This window comes from Taeniopygia guttata, chromosome 3 (genome assembly GCF_048771995.1).
Source record: "Taeniopygia guttata chromosome 3, bTaeGut7.mat, whole genome shotgun sequence".
NCBI lineage: Eukaryota > Metazoa > Chordata > Aves > Passeriformes > Estrildidae > Taeniopygia > Taeniopygia guttata.
Window position 1 is genome coordinate 30,492,523 of NC_133027.1, and position 21,090 is coordinate 30,513,612.

Here is a 21,090-nt window from a genome sequence, read left to right on the forward strand (position 1 = left end):
TGCTGGGTTGCGATGGTTGAGACACCCGTGGCGGTGCCAGCTGCTCTCAGGCTGAGCAGCATCGCGATAGTTATATTTGTGATGATTTTCTTTTTGTGGAGTCTGTTAGGTTCCTCGAGAAGACGGCATATTTTTTCGTCTGAGTGATGTAGGACCTTAGAAACAATTAGAACTTGAACACAGAAGTTGATAGAGTTATTAAACTTGGTAAGGAATATATAAGGATTCATTTTGGGTTTCTGGCAAACTTACATTTCAAATGTGGATGGGACTATTTACTTATTGGTCTTCTGTGGGGGGTGTCTCACTTGCACTGGTGGGGGACATTGGCTGTGGAGTAACTGAAGGGGGTATTTAAAGCATTGCTTTCGTAGAAAAGGGGGTTTAATATCATAGCAAAACTAATAGGGGTTAGTTAGGTTTGATTTGGTTTTATTTAGAGTTAGTAAGGTAGCTTCTAAACAGGCTGGCTATGTGAAACACGAAGGATGGGGTATTTATTAGAGGGCAGTGGCTTGGGCTAGCTTGTTCTCTTGGCCACAAGCCTCTAAACAGTAAAAATGCATAAAGAAAGACACTGTGCATGTTTGGATCTTACCACCGTGGGATTTTCAGGTGTTGTCTGGCAGTTTGGTGGTCTGTTATCTCTTTCTGGAGCAGGGGTGTGTGTGTTACTGGGATGGTTCACAAGCGTGCCCTGCAAACAGAACTCATAGCTTCTCATTAGTTTTGTTTTGAGGGTCAAGTTCGGTTGTTAGCAGTGGTGTGCAGCAGTGGCTCTCATGGTCTCACTACATGGGGGTTCTGACTGCTACAGAGGCAGCACGTCCCTCACATCTCTGGGGGCTTTCTCCTCACTTTCATAGCCAGGGCTACCCCGGGGTCCCGTATCGGGGGCGTCTCTTGCTGACCCTGCGGCGCGCGCGCCGCTTGCGGTGGGAGGGGGCTGGGTTCGCCCGCGCGCTCCCCCCCTGCCCGCGCGCTCCCCCCCCGCCCGCGCGCTCCCCCCCCGCCCGCGCGCTCTTTGTGTGTCCGGGGGTTGGGACCTGTATTCTTTGGCGAGATGCTCTTTTTTGTCGCAGCTCTAAGGGGTATTGTGACCGCTTTTCGGTGCGGCTTAGAACTCTATTTGGTTTTGTTTTAAGCTGTGCTGGTTCCGTATCTTTTGTTTTGGGGTTTCGGCTGGCCCCTGCCGGCTCTGTGGGGCCGGTAGATCTGTTGCTAAGCTCCGCGCCGGAAATGAAATGCCAGCGTACTTCCGGGGCCCCGCGCCGTTTTGTTCGGCCCCGGGCTCGCTCCTCCCCGCGGGGGAGGCGCCGCTTCCGCCCCCCCGGCTCGCCGCGCCCCCCGCGGGGGGTGGTTTTTGCCTTATATGGTGGCGGCTCCCGGCGCGGCCGCTGATTGGCTCTGTGCCCCGAGCCGCCCTCCGCCCCTTTCTCCCGCGCGCGCGCGTTTCTGAGATCGCGCGGTGTCCGAGTTTTCGCGCCGGGACCGCCCGGGTTCCGCCCCCCTCCGCGGCACCCGGCGCCATTTTCAAAACGGCCGCATGGCCGCGCGGCCGGGGATTCTCCCCGAGCCGCGGCCCTCGCGACTCCGGTCTCTCCCGCCGGCTCTCGCCAAGAGCGCCTCGCGCGCGGCTGCGCCTTTGACCGCGGATCTCTGACCGGCGGCGGCGGCGGGACGTGTCGGCAAGCCGCGGCTTTTCGGGGCTTTTTTGCGGCGGGGGTTTCCCGGGGGTCTTCCGCGGCGGGGGCGTCTCGGGGGGCCCCCGCGGCGGGGCTCGGCGCTGCTCCGCTCGGCACGCCGGCGGGGAAGCGGCGCGGAGCCGCGGGTGGGTCCGATTTCCGGCGGGAGCGGGGCCGCGGCGCTCGGAGCCCGCTCCGGCGGAAGCGGGGCCGCGGCGCCCGGAACGCGCCGCCCCGGGCTCCGGCGGGAACGGTCCTCTGTGCCGGGCTGGGCTCCGCTCCCCGGCGGGGCCGGGCCGGGCTCCGATCCGGGGAAGGGGCTGTCGCGCTGAGTTTTCTCGGGTTTCCGGTCCCGGGTGGGCTCTCCTCAGGGACGGTCTGCGCTTTCGCCCCCCCCACGAGCTCGGGTTTGACTAATAAACACATATGTGCTGCACTCCGCGTCTCCTGCTTTTCTATTGCTTTGCGCGGGGTTTTTTTTACCTTGCTCTGTGCCGTAACGCTTTCGCCTGAGGATTTTGCCTCTCTGGCTAGCGTGGCTGTATACTGTTCCCATATCTCCGGATGCATGGCATCCACTGAGCATTCGGCTGCTCCAAGCCCAGGCAGCCTTGCTATGGCAAGATAAAAGTCCCTGAGCTTAAACGCGATATTCCATTGCCTCATACTTACGACCCAGGCGACGCTGTCCATGACGCTCGCGGGTCCGGGGACGTCTCCCCTACGCCTGGGTACGGTTCTACCGTCCTGGCCGCTGCTTCTGTCCAGGTGAAACCCGTCCACCGGGCAAATTTTGTCCCGGGTTTCGGCACCAGATGTTGCCTTTATAAAAGACAACGGCGACCTGGTTACAAGAAGACAGCACGGCAGCCCGGCTTCACTCGGGCTACTCGGACTAACGACACACGCTGGCACCAATTTGGTGGACGGTCGAAAGCGTTTATTATCTTATCTCATGGGTTTAAATAGGTTTAGGGGTCTTTGCTACGTCAGAGGGGGGTTTGGGGTCTCGGAGGATAGTGGGTAGTAGAACTTTACCAGAACAGGTGTGGCTACATTCTTTTCTGACTCCTGGAGTTAGCAGATAAGCAGGGGAGAGAGAAGGGGGGAAGGGGCCTATCTTTTCCGTGACATTCCGGTAATCTTCCGCTCCGCCTGTCCCTATCTTACCACAGCTGATGTTTCAAAAAAAAAGGGTTTTTATTGTTTTTGAGAAAAAGAGATTCAGTCATTAATTGTTAGGGTAGCTAGAGCATGCACTGTGTGTTTGAAATTAATAAATTCACCCAATTTATTTATCATTTTATGCCATGATGATGAGTATTTCATTTAGATATTAATACAGTCAAGTGCTCAGTACTGACAAAAAAAAAACCAAAACCAAAAAACATAACAACTGTGATAAGAAAATAAAATACTCAAGGTACTTATTATAAAGGGCAGTCCTAATAACAATGTGCACATATAGGGATTTGTGGGGAAAAGACTGGGGTAAAATTAAAGAAAACTGGAAAGTTACAAAAATTGCAGTCAGCATATATGCTGTGCTTTCACGTGACAGAAGTGTTAAAGCACCTGCTAACAGTCAAAATTCTACTTGTAGCATGGCAGCATTTAAGACTTTTCTAACCTTCTCTAAATATCTCATCTTTTTACTTTTTTTTTTTCCTAACCTAATTTCTGGGAACTGTTTTTTCAGTAAAATTACTGCTTGGTGTGAGTTTCTAGTCCCTTAACATCATCTGCATAGCTTTGGTTAAAAACCTTTATCACTGTCAGAAACATAGATTGATTGGCATCTGGTAATGAAACTACTCAGTTAAAGTGGGACTTTCTATGAAATTTTTCCCAGATATCCTTTCTTTTGTGTCATTTTTTCCTTATGCTTTCTTTTATGTTATTTTTTTTTTCTTTTCCCTCTTTGGAACAAATCCTGTGCTCAAAAAGGCAAAGAGTCGATGAGGATTTTTATTGATCAGCTATAAAAAATATTTTTGTAAACTTACGGAATATATTCTTCCTTTTTATTTGTGTCAAGTCTTTTACATATTATAGACTTTTAATGTGTTCATTGATTCCCTTCTGGTTCAGAACTGGTAGGATGCATCCTTGCTGTTGTTTTTGAGTGCTGTTCTGTTATCTCTGTACAGGAGAGCCGAGATGTGTGCTTACACGCGTCTCAATCCAGGGAGTAGCAATTTGTGCTGAATACAAGAATTCAAGTAGAACAGCAGCTCCCTCTAGTGCTTTTTGACCTTTTCTCCACTTTTAAAGCTCCTGGATAGCAGTGAAAATCTTCTGTTAAACACACTATTCACTTTGTTCTCACAAGCATTCTGAAAATTGTGATTGTAAAATCAATATCTCTGTACCCTTCAAATGTATTTTATGCATTTGCCTACTTCCATTTTCTTCTAAAGTCTTCTGAAAGAGAGACTGTCACATGCTGTTACCCTGCTCAGCATGGCTCTTCACTGAAATTGAAATGCTGATTTTATGAAACAAAAAGAATTACTATGATAATAGGATGCTTTAAGGTTGTAGGAATAGCATTTTGATCAGACTGCAGAACTGAGCTGATTGCGCTCGTCTGCCATAGCTGCTGACTAAGTTCAGCAACATGGACGGGGTCCCTGATGTCTGTCACTGTTGAGGTTGGGGGTTTACTGATTATTTATTTTTACCTTTAAATGAATCAGCAGGTAAAGCAATTTACATAGATGGGCTAGAGAACAGAAAAAAGGAGTTTCTCTCATTTCTTCAGTGAGGGTTAACTTTATCTTTCCTGTCCTGATTTTCTCTGTCTCTACAGGAACTGTTATGACTGGAGCAATTCCATTTCTTAATAGCTCCCATTTTACTGAGTTAACTTGTTTTTGAAGTCAAGAGAGCTAAGCTAGAGTTGTGCTACAGACTTGCACCAGTATTAAAAAAATTCTTCCAGATGAGTCTGACTTTTGTCCAGTTATTCTTTAGCTGAAGTGAAATGTTATTAGCACAGGTTTGTAAAGGTTAGAAGCATGAGGACTGCCTGTTCTGGCCAATCTACCTGTGGCGGAGAGGGGAAAGAAACCGAGGGTGTGTTAAATCACAGGCTAGTAAACTGTAATCACAATTGCTATAGCTTTTGAAGTTCATCATTCAGTTTATCATTTACCTTTGCAAGAGGCTGAACTTCATATTTTTTATTTTCTCAAGTATTTTGCTTGGAAGATGAGCTTTGTGTTACTCCCTAAAGTTTTAAATTAAAATAGGGTTTCATTTTTGTCTGCATTGCATGTGATGGAGTAGAGGAGTTCACTTGAACTACTTCATTTAATTACATACACATTTGGTGTTGTAATTCAGTACATATGTCAGTGCCCCCAGACTAGTTATCTTAAGTAGCCAGCAGTTCACCTTGGAAATTTCATTTCCTCTGCCTTAGGAAATATTGTCATTCCTCTACCAATATTTTGGGAGTGAGTGAATGTTATCGCGTAATTACAATAAATAAAAAATCAAAGTGATGATAGGTGAAAATTGTCAGTAGCATTTCTGGTTTTCCTGGACTTTCAGCTGCTTCTTAGAAGAATATTGGAAACATTTAAATTATAGTGTGGGAATGGCTGGCAAAGGTTGGTCTTATTGCTTGTTTCTATGCATTAAGTTTTTTTATCCATATCAAAATGTAATTTATTTCTTGTGTCCTATTGTGGCAGACATAATGTTTTCATCATTCTTTCCATTTGCTCTTTGGAATTGTTATGCAATATTGTACATCTGCCCTGATGAGTTTCATGATGTTCTGCATTAAAATAAATAGAAAAACAGTTTCTTATTTTAATGGGCAGGCACTAAAGTGAAATACAGGGATAAAGTAACTGCACTGAGTCACTTGCAGGCTGTGTTCTCTGAATTGGCCTCTTTTTGAGATGCAACCAGTGCAATTTACTTGTTACCCATTTTATGCATGGACTGTGAGATTGGGTAGGTTTTTTCAACAGTCTCATCTTTACAGAAATGCAGGTGAACTATAAAAGTTAAGGGAGGAAAATACGTTGTAAGCCCCAGTAATTTCACAGTTTAGAGCTATTTGCCTTTAAGCACCTGTGTTTCTATTCCTGCCTTGACTGTAGAAATAACATCTGAAACCTGTTTGCAATTTTGGAAAACAATCAGGACACATTTTCAGTTCTTTTCTTATTCATACAACTCTACTCTGTGTGCTTCACTTCTCTCAATTACACAACTTGATATTTGAAAAAAAAAAAAAAAAGAAAACCCTGCTCAAGTGAGCTTCAAAGTGGCAGATGTGCAAAGTTCTCATTCAAAAGCTAGAAACTGCTGGTACAATAATTCTTCAACTGTTGTTAATTTCATTGCTTCTCCACTTTCAAACCAATGCTGCTGGGGTTTTTTATTCTGTAGAGACTTCAGAGTAGATTGTGCAACTATATTAGTGTAGGGAAACTGTGGAAGAAAAGAGACTATGGTTAAGGAAAAAAAGTCTTGAATAAAAATCTTTTCTGTTGTTGTACACTTGTTTTGCTAGGTTTTTATTATAGAAAAAGAAAGATGGAAATATGAAATTATTACATCTATGTCAATTTTTGGAAAATGGAAATACTAAACTGGTAACTCAAAGGCTGTGGCATAGTCAAGAATGCAACCCAAATACCTAAAGTTCTCCTTGACTGTCTTGGTCATGAGACATTCTGGGGATTTTTAAGGATATTTGTTTTTCAAAACTATGGCAATGTACTTTTTATCCTGACAAAAATTATTTATGTACAAATCATATCTGAGGGTTTGGGGCTGATGGCAGATACATCATTAAGTTTTTCCTGGGTTGTGTGACTGCAGCAGTTTCAGTTGTGGAAAAAAAGTAAAAGAATTATGGTACATTATGTCAAATGCAAAGGGAAAATAAGTTCTTATTTTTGACTCCTTGCAAGATTTCAGAATTCTCCAGGAATCCTGAGTTCAAGGATGCAACACAACAGGTTTACAGTGTCGATGTTGAGATGTCTAGGCAGTGTCATCATACTTCAGCCCCAGTTCTAGATTGTCAGCTTTATTATGGATATCAAAGTAAAAATTCTGCCATTAACTTCAGAAATCAGAGTGGAGTGAGATATTAGTGAAAACATCATGACCATATTGATCTTATTTTTAACGTAAATTTGAAGTGACAATTCACTTTGAAATAACAGGAATGCCCTTTTGTCTCTTCCAATGTAGGGAAGAAGGAGGGAGTGAAACACCTGAGATGTTTCATGTGGCCTCCAAGTTTTCCTAGTATCCACACTAAGACAAAAGCTGCAGAGGGTAAATTGTAATTATAAAAAGTCCCAGAGGAGTGCTTTTGTGCCCTGTCTATATTACATCTGGGTCAATCAGGCTAAATAATTTACTTGAATATATTTTAATCTTATTAATACAGTTAAGTGTTTCTTACAGCCATCATGAGTGGTTGTTTTTTATATTTTCATTTTTCATATTTTCATTATGTGAAAGCTTCAACTCAAAGAGACTAAATATGTAAATTTAATTGAGTCTTAGTTCATAAGAACTGGCTATACTTTCTGTGTTCTGCTCCATCTACCAAACTTAAAAATCTCATTGAGGGAATGCTTTTTGGCAGAGTATGCCTAAAAAGGGGGGTATTTAATGTCCAAACATGTTTTTTTCCCAAGCACATTTTTCAGTGTTTCTGTCCTAAATGTTCATTTGGTCAGGAAGTTCATTTTTCAGTGTTGAATTTCTTGATGAAACATGTGTTTAAGTAAAAACTTACAATGCTAATAAAACTAGAAATTTAGTATTCTGGAGAATTCTGGCTTTCCTCAGTTTCGCTTACTGTACTCTCAGGTTAAAAACTTAGCAGTTCACTGACTCTAGGACCACTTCTACATTAAAACTTATGCTTTGAGTTAGTGGAAAGAGTTTTAAAATGCTGCAGAACAAGAATGTTGTTCATACCAGAAGGGACTTGTATTAAAATTGATATGGATTTCATTTCTGCCTTCTCTGACTGACCAATTCACTTGAAAATAAGTTGCTGGCTTTCAAAATTCAGAGATTTGAAAACTAACTTTCTTCTTTCTCTGTGCCAGAAAAAAAGAAATAATGAAGCTACAGAAGATAATTTCCTGTACACTCAAAAAAAAAAAAAATCAGAAAACTTTTACATCTCCACTGCTCTTTCAAAAAGATAAGCAAACATAAAATTAGTTAAATTAAAATGACCTTCTGATGCATATTTTTCCATATAGGGCCCATCTGGACTAAAAGGAATCCTGGATTCATTGAACAAACATTATAATGAGGTATGGAAATTTGATTTGGTATCTGTGTGGATTTATGACTAAGTAGTATCTAAGTTAGAAATTGCTATAGTTTTGATTTCTGTTGGCCACATTCCAGTTTAATTCAAAAGGAAATTTCTTTCCTGCCCACTTTCTGCATCCCTTTACAAGCTTCAGTCCACACTGTGTCCACTATGTCCTCTATCTTGCTGCCATGTGTCTTGCCTCCCATCCATCTTCTACTTATTTGTTTTTGATTGGTAAAACTCAGAAAGGAAATGTGTGGACCACCTCGCTGTTAGTGTGAAGCACCAGCTCCTCATTTCTAAACCTAATTGCTTCAAACTGTACTTGATGTTTTTTTCTTTACCAACTCTGTCATGATTCTAAGAGTAAAATAGAAAGACAAGGAGGCATAATTTTGAAAAGATCTGCCAGCAGTCCATGAGAATTGTCTTTATGTTTGTATTATGGAATAATAAAAACACTGTATCAATTATAAAAGCTCCTGCAGTTACAAGAACTTAAAGGACTACAAAAGTTCAAATTGCATAGGACTGTGTTCAGCTTGACAGAGCTTTTACATTCTTATTGCAGGTCCTTCAAGTCATTTAAGCTGCGGTAGTGTCTGCCATTGTATGAAAATAGAGAAGTTTGCTAAACTGATTTGGGAGTATGTAACCTCTCTGATCAGAATACATTCAAAATTCAAGATGCACTATTGCAGCATTATTTCCCCAGTACAGTAGTTAATGTGTGTATCACAACTTAAGACATGCAGGTCAAGCCTGGAGGGAATTAATTTATTTTAATATTAGAATGCGTTAACTATACATGAATAGAATGCACATGTATTCAGGTAATTTTCTTATTTAACATTCCCAGATGGCTGCTAAAATCTTTCCTTAAACAGGGATTGTGGTGTTAAATTAATGTCAAACATACCTTTCCAGCTGCTTTATCACTGAAGTGATTTCTCTGATATTAATTATGATATTTAATCCATCCCAAATCAGTATATCATCTTAGAAGCATGCCTTAGGAATTAAGCATACAGCATTTTTTTATGCCTAGAGAGTTTGTTTCTGTGTTTGGTCTCTTGCTTCACATATATATGTTGAAGTTTTATATATTTTGGGTTTCACGTTTGGTTTCCTTACCAGTTTCTTTTTCCTGCCAAAGAGCTTTCACCGATACCAACACTGTTTCCTGTATTGATACCATATTTTTTGTAACTCATTCCCCACCTCTGCCTTATCAGTCTCTTTAATCCTGTTAGTCCCTTTAAGGTTAATTGTGCAAGAGGAATTACAAACAGTGATGAACTCCAGGAAATGGCACACATCTGTCTCCAAAAATCATGTTTCTTATAATTAGAAGGCTCTAAGTATTCTTAAGGTGGCTAATATTTCCTAATTAACAAATTCTGGAAAAAATGTAGACCAGCTGGTACGGGTCTATAAATTAATCATCTTTCAAATCCTGGATAGCTTATCAACTTTCTTCTTCCTTCAGCTGTCTAGTTTGAAGATTTTAATGACTCTGTCATAAGCAATTAATTGTTCAACAAGCAAATGCTGGTTTATTCCAGATGAAAGAGGAGCTGGCTTTCTGATTCAAGTAGAAGGTTCTAAATATGAAAACTTACAGTTAAAGCTGACTCCTAGAGTCAACTTAAGTCTCCAATAACAAAGGTATTAATTCCTATACATTTTAGGATGGGATTGAGGTATTCCCATCAAGGACAAGGCAAAGACGTCTTCAAAGAAAAGAACAGGTTCTCTGCTTTGCCTTTGATTCACTTAGGTAGATGTATGCACCAGTAACTTTTCTCCATGCTATTACATAGTATGACAGAAGCTGATTTTTGTGCTCAGCACCTTGGAGACATCAAGCAGTCTTTCTCATTCCAGCATTGAACTGGCTGTGTGCCTCAGTTGTCATTGGTGAAATGATATTTGAGTGATATTCTGAGGTTTTTGAGGTTCCTTACAGCACAGGGAATGATGATGTCATCTTCCATCATTTTATCCATATTCCAAAGGATGTCACAAGGTCTTCTTTCAGCTTGGTGTTTAAAATGTTTAGCTATTGACCACATTTTAGTTGTTATAACTATTTTCACGCCTTTTTTTATATTTTCCTTGAGAATATTAGTATGGCTTCTTTGTGTTGGTATTTCTGGGAACCATGAGAAACCGATATGAAGACATATGGTGGCTCTTAAGACCCATCATAATTAACAATGTTTTTCCTGTTTCTCTAATTTCTCTGTTCCTTATAAGATTATTTGCAATTTTCCTGATTGCTATATGCTAATTTCTGATTGCTGTAATAAGTATTGGTAATTTCACAATATATTTAAATAATTTATTGCAACCAGGATTTTTCTGGGTCAGCATCAATCACTTTATCAGAGGGATTTTTAAGGAGGCTAGAGTGCAAGCCTTTAAAAGCATAATTTACTTGAATCATGTATACAGTGAAAGAACACCATAAATACAATTGCTGATTGCAGCAGCAAATTGTGCTGAACAGCAAACCAAGATCAGCAGTCTTTCTTTAATGAAGGTGAGAGGAACCTGTCTAGGATAAGTAGTAGCATTGATCCTTAATGGGGTGGGAGACAGTGCTGGAGCATTGCTTCCCTCATTCTTCCTGTGTTTTTACAGGTGACTGTTTTTATATATCTTCTTGTTATGTCTTTTGCATTTTCAGCATGAATCAGATGCTTTGCATGTGTTCAATAAACACATTTTGTTACCTTCTTTTGCCAAGAAACTAGTTCTGCCCTGTGCGTTACATTCATTCCTTCAGAGAGGAATAAATGATGCCTCATGATTTGCATTTATATACTCTCAGGCCTCTGTTATCTTTACTTAGGTTTTCAAGGCCTCTGTTTGGCATCCTTCTTTTTTACCAGTTTGCCATGCGTAGATATAAGGTCATTTAGCCAAACTTGCTTCTAAGTATCTTTAGAAAGGACATGTAAACCAGTTTAATAAAAAATGTTCTCCAGTACATATGAATAAAAAATTAAACCAAAACACAAAGAAATTGACACTACAACACAATCTTGTCAGGAAATGTTTCAGAATCATTAAAATTTCTAGGAATTTTAGATTATTGTGGAATAATTCAGTATTAACTTTCTAAGTTTTTTTTCTTTGTGTGTGTGTGTGTGTGTATTTTACTTGCATTTTGTTTTAAAGGGGAAATTACCTATAAAAATGCAAATAACATAAGGGTAGTTATTTGGTCTAAAAGCCTTTTTTTTTTCTTTTGTTCCATATATGCAAAAAAAAAAAAAAAGTACGACTCAGTATAAATCATAATTTCTAGTGTACTCATGGTAACAGACACCTGGATTCTCAGTCCAGTAGTAGCCAACTGCTTCTCATCAGTACTCAGGTATCTGAGTGTCTGCATCTTGTTCTGAAGGTGATTTTGATAATTAGTGTACTCACAGTGTTGCAAACCTTAAACACCTAAATCCATCAGGAAATTAGCATTTGTAAAATAATTATTGATTTTTTTTCAATTTATATTCAGTTACTATCTTCTGAAAATATTAACATAGTGTAAATGGCACATTTATTCATTGTGATATTTTCCCATTTTAGAGCTATGGAAACTGGGATATGGCAAGTAGAGTTGGCTTACTCAGGGTTCCTGCTCACCCAGTAGCATCTGTTCTAGGATTGGGATTCCCTGGGTCTTAACTGGAGCTCATTTTTCAGGGTTATTGGGATTTTGTTTCTTTTTCCATTGTCATTGCAAAGAAACATCTTCCCCTTAGGAAGTCTGACTTTATGAAAGGGAAACCATATGCTTGTGTTTTTACCTTGTACAGAGAATAAATAAATGCAATGCAATAACAGCTGAGCAAGTATAGAACCTGAACTTTCTAGTCCTTAAGTCTGTCTTCTTTGAGAAGCAATGTGAGAAGCCTGTTCCCTCTCCTTTGTCTTACTACTGTAGTAAACTTAAATTAGCTCTAGTTTTTTCTACATTTCATGGTGCTCAAACGTAAAAAGCTTGTTGTTCTTCTTCATAAAAGTGGGGGGTTTTCTTCTTTTTGAACATACTTGAGAAATGTATTGTAACAATGAGCATAAAAATATGTTCTTTGTGTTGAACTTAAAAATCATAGATTTACATAGCAATAGTCAACATAGACATTTCCCTTTTATGCTTTTGTTCATTTTCTGCAAGTGTGGCAGGAGTACTGCATAGGCATTTAATATTATTCCCTTTTTAGTAGTAAATTAGGACTTCTGAATTTACAACTGGTTAGATACAATAAATTGCTACTGTAAATAATTTTTTACTGGAAGTAAATAGTGGTGTTTTCTGATCTTTATGGTGATATTTCTTTCCAGAGTGATGCAAGACTACTAGGAGAACTTGGGACCCTTGGACTTAAAGGCCAGAAAGGAGACATTGTAAGAATTTGGAATTAATTTGGAGAAGTTTCAAAGTGCCTACCCAACCTCTCCCTGCCGCCCTCCACACAGTGGATTTTATTTGATTTATCCCAATGGACTTTGAAGGAATAGATTTTTGAGATGACTGGCACTTTGATCTGTGTAGACCAATATCCAACTCATCATGCTGTACTGCAGTGGCAGCAGGATAACTCCTCTAGTATAAATAGAAAGGAGAAATGCTGAAAGAATTATGTATGGTTTCTATAATGCCATCTGAGAAGTCAAATAGCTGCCCTGCCAGTTACGTGGGAAAGAATATGAAAAAGTTGAAATTCAGAAAATATTTTGCATAGTAAATAATGAATATTTAAAGCAGTTGCTCTGTAACAATGAGGTTTCTATACCAAAAATACTCATAGACAACCTCTAAAAATTACATGCAAGTCTAATTCTGAATCAACACCATATGGCATTATATTGTTTATAGTTATCTGTCCTGTATAAACAGCTCACTGATATTTTAAAACTTGCATGCCTTTCTAACTTTTAAGAGAAGAGACAAGTGCTCTGGATATGTGACAGAATTTACAACATTTTATTGACAAGCATGCAGATCTTCTATGGAAAATAGTAATTTAAATTAATTTGCAGATGTTTAAGCTTGATTTCCATTGTAAAAAATGTTAAGATTATGTGGCCCACATACAACAAAATACAGTTAAAGAAGAGGAGGGGATTATTTACATTTGCCAGAATACAAAGATTTTAAATATCATAAATTTTGTTAAAAGGGTCAAAAAGGAGAATTGGGAGTGACTGGTGCAAAAGGAGAAAAGGTGAGCTAATTCCTTACTTCTGTGCTCATGTATTTACTAGAAGTTGACGCAATGTACTGATTATGAATAAAATCTTGTAAAATGTGCAGGAGATCAAGAAAAAATGCTTGTGCATGGAAAAAGCTGTCAGTCTCTAAATATCCTTTGTACTTTATTCAAGCCGCTCTTTGGGAGGGTATTTACATAGGCGAGTAAATTTCCCTGCTCTACCAGCTCATGAAGTCCTTAGCTTTAAAAATATTCAGACATTTACTTAATACCAGTTTAAATTTATTTTTTATATAAGTTTATGACCAGAGGCTGCCTCATTAATTAGGTGCCAGCCATAATTTTTCAAGTTATGAATGTATAGATCTTCTATATCTATATGAAAAAACAAGAAGGTTTAAATTATTAAAATTTACAAACTAGCATTCTAATTTAGTATATTTTAGTTTAAGCATAAATTTTACAGTATTATTCGGGAAGTATTATTTGGGAACAGACTTGTATTTTACTTTTCTAGGAATGTATGTTATACATAGTTCTACTGATTAATAGGTGTTTTCCCATTTGCTGCGAGGCTTCTTGGTTTCTTTGTTCATACCTATAAAATTAGTTTTCATGCAGGCAGAAACAGTATTTTTACTCCTGCGATATAACATATTTATGATTTTTTGTGTTATAAAGCATCTGTGTTTGAGAATTTTTCAGATTTGGATTCTTGATTACTCTCTTTAGTTTATGTTCCCGACACTCCTTTGTGCTCCTGCTTGAAAGGATCATGGATGTTATGGTCTTGGCATTAAATCAACATCATCTTTCAAGTAAACTTTTGTAGTACATATATTTGTATTTTAGACAGGTTTTAAATAGCCACATTTTCCAGGACTCTTCAGCAAAACCAGACATATATTTTTTTTACCATTTTAAATAAATCTGTTAACCTATTTTCTACTTTTCTTTAGGGAGAGCCTTCTGTAAAAGGGGACAAAGGAGACCCAGTAAGTATAGCATGTTTTGAACTGCTGTGAATAATGTCCATTTGAGATTACTGTCATACCATATTCATTCTGTAATTCTTTTCTTTGTAGACATTTGTTAGATGCAGGGATTACATGGGATAGCATATGTATTGTCTCCTAACATGTGCATCAAGGTCTCCCAGGTTATAAATAAAAAACAGAGGTGCCCTATTTTTCAGCATTTCTGTTGCTGGTACTGTCCATGAACTGAGTTTAGAGCACATGCTTTCTTTATTCCCTGAAAGTTCTTTCTTTCAGCTTTTCAACAAAGTTTTATGTCTTTTTTTTTTTGTTGTTGGTTTTTTTTTTACATATGTTTGTATGTCAGTATAGGTGCAATCTGTACTGTTTTGATGCCATCAGTGTGGCATTTACCATCAGGCTGTTCTCGTACAGCCATTTTCTTATTTTGAGGCAGATTTTCAGAACACTCATTCTCTAAGAGTCTTTTTGCTTATGTTACATATTTGTAATTAATTACTGTCCTCTCTTATGATACTTGACAAAAGCTAGTTATGCTTTTTAATATAAAACTCAAGGTTGCTGAGATATTTGTGGTTAAGGTATTATAATAATCAGAATAAGTCCTACTGTAATAAAGTGTGGGTTTAGAGGTGAATACTGGGTACCAGAAGAGATGTAGTGGTGAAGAATAGCGTGGAAATAGACTGAAAATGGTCTTCAGGAAATGCAGTCTTTTCAAAAATTTTTCCTTTAATTGGGAAAACTTGCAAAAAAATTAGGTTGCTATGTCTTTCAGAGTTTGCAAAAGGCATCAGAAATTATTTCATATTTTCTCAATGTTTAAGTTTGCAAACTGTATTGCAATATTTTAAGGTAGCAAATTGAACTCTTATTTGATCCTACTTAAATTTCTAACTTCTTATAGTTGTATTTACTATTTTCAGGGAGAGACTGGACTGGAGGGATCAAAAGGAAATAAGGTATTTTTGGACTTGTATATACTATGTTACCAGTATGCATAGATGATGCTGGGAGACATAGCAGTAAACTTGGAATTTTTTGTTTTCTCAAACAAAATCATTAGGGTGAAATGGGAGATCCTGGACCACCTGGTGTTATTGGAAATCCAGGATCAAAGGTAAGTGAATGTTATTTCATCCAATAACAATTGCATTCTATATAGAAGAGGAATCTGAAGCTATCAACTCTTTAGCTACTATTAATAGGCAAAGAATGCAAATCATTTTTATCAAAAGTTTGTGCTTGGATCAAGCCAAACATAAAATTTACATTTTACATTTAGTTCTTGTTGCTCTCAGTGTCACACAGAAAGGAATATTCAAGCAACACTCAGGTGTTATTTTGTCACTTGAGAATATAAGCACTCATTTTGCAATTAGAAATCTGCTGGTAGCTGGGTGCATTCTCTTTATGCCTTGGTGAGACAAGGAGCAACCACTACCAGTACTTGAATGGCTCCTTTGTTTAAGCCTGTGAGGCAGCAGGTAATGTTTAGGCAGTTATGGCCTGGCTTTGAGTCTGTCCTCATAGGCAAACCTCAGGAAGTATGGACTGGATGAGTGGACACTGAGGTGGATTTGGAACTGGCTGAACAGCAGATACCAAAGACTCATAATCATGGCACAGGGTCTAGCTGGAGGTCTGTCACTGGTGTTGTCCATCAGGGTTCAGTGTTGTTTAATTGGTTCATCAAGGACTTGGGTGAAGGAGCAGAGACCTCCTCAGCAGATTCCCTACAACGCAAAGTCTGGCAGGAGCAACCAATACCCCAGAGGGCTGTGCACCCTTTCAGAGGGACCATGACAGGTTTGAGAGATGGGCAGAGAACTGTCTGAAACTCAGCAGAGGAAAGTACAGAGTCCTGCACCTGGGGAGGAATAACCATAGGGGACAACTTGCTGGAAAGCAGCTCTTTGGAGAAGGACCAGCAGATCCTGATGTGCCAGGTGGGCTCCACCATGAGCCAGCAGCGCCCTTGTGGGCAAGAAGGCCAATGGTGTCCTGGGGTGCATTAGGAAAAGCATGGACAGCTGGGTGAAGCGAGTTATCTTGCCCTTCTACTCAGCCCTGGTGTGGCCACATCTGGAGTTCTGTGTCCAGTTCTGGGCTCCTCAGTACAGGAGGGACATGGAGTTTCTGGAGCAGGTCCAGTGGAGAGCAAGGATGACTAAGGGATTGGAGCATCTCTTTTACAAGGCTGAGGGAGCTGGGCCTGTTTAGCCTTGAGAAAAGTTAACTGGAAGGAGACCTCATCACTGTCTATCAGTATCTAAACAGCGGTGTTGAGATTTCCAGGCCCTTCCCAGTGGTGCCAAGCAATAGGACAAGAAGCAATGGGCAGAAACTGATGCACATGAAGTTCCACCTGAACATGAGGAAGAACTTCCTTACTGTGTGGGTGACTGAGCAATGGAACAAATTGCCCAGGGAGGTTGCAGAATCTCCCTCAATGGAAGAAACTGCAATGTACAGGAATGATCCTGCTTGCAAAGGAAGGCTGAACCAGATAACCCATCCTACAATGTGGCTTCTAACTTCACTACAATTGTGTGAGTCTGTGAAGAAAGTAACTGAAGCACAAACATTCTTGAAGATCTCTCGTGACGCCTTGAATTGTATCAAACACAGTTAGAATTAGAAACTATTTAATCCAACTGCCACCCAACAATATTCATGCTGGATAGTGTCTGAATTTTAGATCATAAAAAGAGGGCCCAGTGAGAATGGATGTGGCTATAGAAGCCTCAAAATTGTTGTCGTAAAAATGATTCTTGGAATGTTCTTGATCTTGATATGTTCTTTTTTTATGTCTTTCCCGTTAGGTATTCCCTTTGTACTTACTTGTATTTGCTTTAGATATGTACTTTGGGTTTTGTACATATCAGTCCACGAGACTTACTGAACTAAATCTTAGAGTAAGGAAGAATGAGCAAACTTGTACTTCTTACTCCATGTGGAAGATAATTCTTAATGCCTGATGTTTTAATAAATTTATATATAAGAATGCTTTTCACCATATTACAGTAGTTGATTGACTTTTACCTCAGGTGTGTATTATATCATTTCACAGGGACTGCAAGGCCCTCCAGGACCTGTTGGACCCAGGGGACTGCCAGGAGAAGTTGTATGTATTGTGCCATTTCTCCAGCTGTAGCTGCGGTGCATGAGCAGTTAGCCAGTGAAGCAGTGCCACAGAACCTACCGTAGCTGCTCTTTTTGTGGGTGGCAGTGTAGCTATCAAGTGTTGAAGCACAGTAGTATGGAATACCTCCCTCAACAGGCCATTATCTTGAGTTTCAGTACACCATCTATAATGTACTTCTGACACTGTTTGACAGCCTGGAGTGGATATTAGGATCACAGACATGAGAGCTTTTACCCTTCTTGATTGTCTCTCCCTTGTTCCCCTGTTAGTGTTATGTTCATTGGGTCCTGGCTTCCAGCCTGGAGCTTGGCTGGGATGGTTAAGCAAGAAGTTCTCTTGGTTTGTGTTGTGCATCTGCTCACAGTTACCATGCCCAGATGTTACTGGGCAAGGCTCCCAAAGATGCAGTGTGCTTGTGGGTGTGAAACTGGTGGGTTGGGAGTGCCAAGGAGTGGTACTTCTCAGGAGAGCTGGTATGTCCTGTAGTCATTGTGCTTTTGGGTGCCCCACATTCAGGTCTGCCAGCTGATTGGGCAAGGTGATGGGGAGACCCTCCTTCATGGGGATTTTAGTGCCCCTGTAACAATTATGCCACTGGGCAGCAGCCTGATTGGTCTCCTGGCTGTTTGGGATTTCTCAAACTGGTAGGCACATACACCAAGATCCATCATGCATGTAACCTTTGTGCCTCTGTGAAGACCAAGGGTAAAATGTCAATACAGTCTGGATTCTCTAGGAAACATCTTAAACTATTAATCACCATTATATTAAACTTGAAAGTGCCCCGGGCATTTGATTTGACACGCACATGTAGCAGAAGCCTCTCCTGGGGCAGTGGCTGCCTGTCTCCCTTGCAAATTATGGCACAATCCCTCTTTCAGTCTGCCTAATTCCCTGTGTTTCAGTTTACAACACTAGTGGTGTCACATAACAAGTGGCACCTACCCCCTCTTCTTGGTTCTTGTACCTCCCTTCTTCCGTAAACCATAAAATGGCTTTTAAATAGCATTTTGGAGGTAAGAGTAGTTAGATCTGAGAAGTGGATCAAGAAAAGCAGACAATAAAAAGCTTAGCTTTAGCCTAGTAGCTCAGCCACTCACTTAAAATGTACTCGGATTTCGATCATTGCTCTGTGTGTGTGGTTTTGGTTTTTATCTTTTTCCTACCAGCAGGAGCATCTAGAAGCTGGTGTGCTGCATTTTGTCTTAGGACTTTCCATACATGCCCTGAGACTACATTGTGGAAGAAGATCATGTTTTGAACAGACTTTTAAGCCATATACCTATTAATATTAAAATACCCTTCTGAGTGGTACAGAATTAGCAGACCTTTTTTTGGTGACCTATTAAAAATCTTAGGGATATAAGCAGGGTGACAAGTAGCATACAACATCTTCAGCTCTTGACAAGGGAAAAAACACTAGTATTTAAATTTGCATGTAGTAATTTTATACTGTTACTTATTTTCCTACTCAGTTGAGGCATGTTTTTTTCAGTTGTGTCTGATTTACCTACTATCTACTGAAAAGTTTGTAAGCCTTATCTGCTGTGCTTCTTTTTATGTATAAATCACCAATCCTACTGTGAAAGATAACAAATACTCATTTCTCTCTTGCTTGTGTTGCCATCATCCCTCTTGAGTTCATAGTTGCTGCTTTTGATAGTGCTGTACTGATGGATCTTTGATCAAGAGAACATTATAAACAGACAAATACTAATTATATGTTAGTCCTACATCTAAATGATCCTGAAGACTCCTATCTGTGCACACAGAGTTCTAGTATGTAAAAACATAAATTTAAATGTATTATAGAGACATTGTCTTTAGCTATAAGCTCCTTGGTTTTTTATCTTCTAAAGTTGAAACCGTATAGATTAAAAAATATAATAATTCATTTTATGTAGCATGACGACAATTATGAAAGTTTGAAAAATTGTTTTACATTATTTTACATCATCAAAGAGTCATCTAGCAGATAAGAATTACTTATTTTCCTAAGAAACCACTTGAGGTTGGTCCAACCAAAAAAAAATAATTTGGGAAATCCTTAGAAAAGAAGAGCGAGAAGAGAGGCTGTATGTATTTTATGCCAGTGTCAAAAGTGGATAGGGTAGGCCATGATCTTAGTAAGCATAAATTTTCATTTCCATAATGATTTTGTGTTGGTATAAGCAGAATATTCTTCATTAGGGTACTTTCTTTCTTATGCTTTTAGTTTGGATGACTGGGTGAAACGAGTAGCTGTCTGTATTAAGTACAGAATGCAGCAGAGAAAGCAAACACAGCTGCTGAGCATTCACTACTGGCACGAAAATGTTGTCATCTGTCATATGTCAATGTGCACAAAACTGTGTTTTACACTGAGAAGAAAAATTAAAACACTGTGTGTTTCCTTGTCTTTTTCTTAGGGAGTTCATTTTTCAGTCCAGCTTATGTTTCATACTTAGATTTTACTGTTCCGTTTCGGCAATTTTATAGTTGCTGTTAAAATTACTGGTATTCTTAACAAAATGCTTGACTAAATAGTTGGTTGAATAACATTGAAGGGTCATGGAAAAAGTTTTCTGTATTTGTTGCAGTATTGTGAGAGAACCCAATTAAGCCTTACTTGTTTAATAGTTTCTATTTAGATTTTAATATATTTAATTTATCTTCATTTCTCTGCATATATAAAAATCCTTCATGAAAAGGACAAGGGAAAATATGTTAAAATCAAAATGTGAAAGATGAGAAGATTTAGACAAAAGAGAGGCTGGAACATACTTTATTTACTGATAACGTTTGACTGTCTATTACATATCTAAAACATTTAAAGGGATTTGTTGGATTAACTATTGTGAAGGAGTAGGAATTAATTGAGGCTTTTAAGATACCAGTTTGAATAATTAACTAGTACAGAAAATCATGCAGCCCTCTATGGGCAAAAAAGATGACACTTACTTAAAATTCAAGTTTTTATGTGCTACTTCTTTCCTAGAAAAAACAGTTGATTTTCAAGACTTGGAACTACTTTGAAATAGAACAATTAAACCTTTTGGTCTCTGCCATTCTCCCATGATAGGGTCCAAAAATAATCTTGATTATTACAGTTTAATTTAAAGAAAAATGATTTATATATTTAAAGTAAGGAAGCATTCATTAACTTGCAGTCTTTAACATTTGGGATCAATACTAATGCACAATAAGCATTCCACTGGAAACTAATTTTCATCTGTATTTTTATATAACCATTAACGGAGTAGCTATAAATATATAAATATATATAAATAGCTATATTTTTATTAATTCCAGGGCTTACCAGGAGATCCTGGGGTACCAGGAAACCCAGGAATTAAAGGAGACAAGGTATGTTTAAAGTTTTTTTCATTAAACTTGATATGTTAAAGCATTTTAAATTTTCACTTCAAGAGTAACCTTCCATTCTTCTGTAGTGCATTTGTGTGGCTGCTGTGTGAAATGATTTTAAAATGTACCAGCAGCAACCCCCTGTGTCTTGGAGAAGAAACATCTCTGCATTTGGAGATAGTTCAGGCCAGTTTGGCAACCCAGTTGCTCTTTAGATTAATAATTTAAGTAATATTTCAAGAGATTGGACTGTGCCCTTACATTAAATCTGTGCTGTGCAGAAATGTCACTTCAGGTCCTGACTACAGAACAACCTTTTCAGGGTAGTGTCCTACCCAGACTAATGTGTAAAATCTCACTTCACAGTCAG

The 21,090-nt window shown here is 39.1% G+C and overlaps 1 protein-coding gene across 9 annotated transcripts in view; it reads left to right on the plus strand.

The window, feature by feature from the left end:
* The window catches only part of COL19A1 (collagen type XIX alpha 1 chain), a 189,819-nt gene that overhangs the window by 126,740 nt on the left and 41,989 nt on the right, over positions 1-21,090 (plus strand). For all 9 annotated transcript variants that reach the window (XM_072926515.1, XM_072926517.1, XM_072926516.1 and 6 more), the window contains 8 exons: positions 7,943-7,996; positions 12,358-12,420; positions 13,197-13,241; positions 14,189-14,224; positions 15,154-15,189; positions 15,294-15,347; positions 17,301-17,354; positions 20,667-20,720. In XM_072926515.1, coding sequence (XP_072782616.1) covers positions 7,943-7,996; positions 12,358-12,420; positions 13,197-13,241; positions 14,189-14,224; positions 15,154-15,189; positions 15,294-15,347; positions 17,301-17,354; positions 20,667-20,720 — 396 coding nt within the window. The remainder of the gene's footprint in view (positions 1-7,942; positions 7,997-12,357; positions 12,421-13,196; positions 13,242-14,188; positions 14,225-15,153; positions 15,190-15,293; positions 15,348-17,300; positions 17,355-20,666; positions 20,721-21,090) is intronic.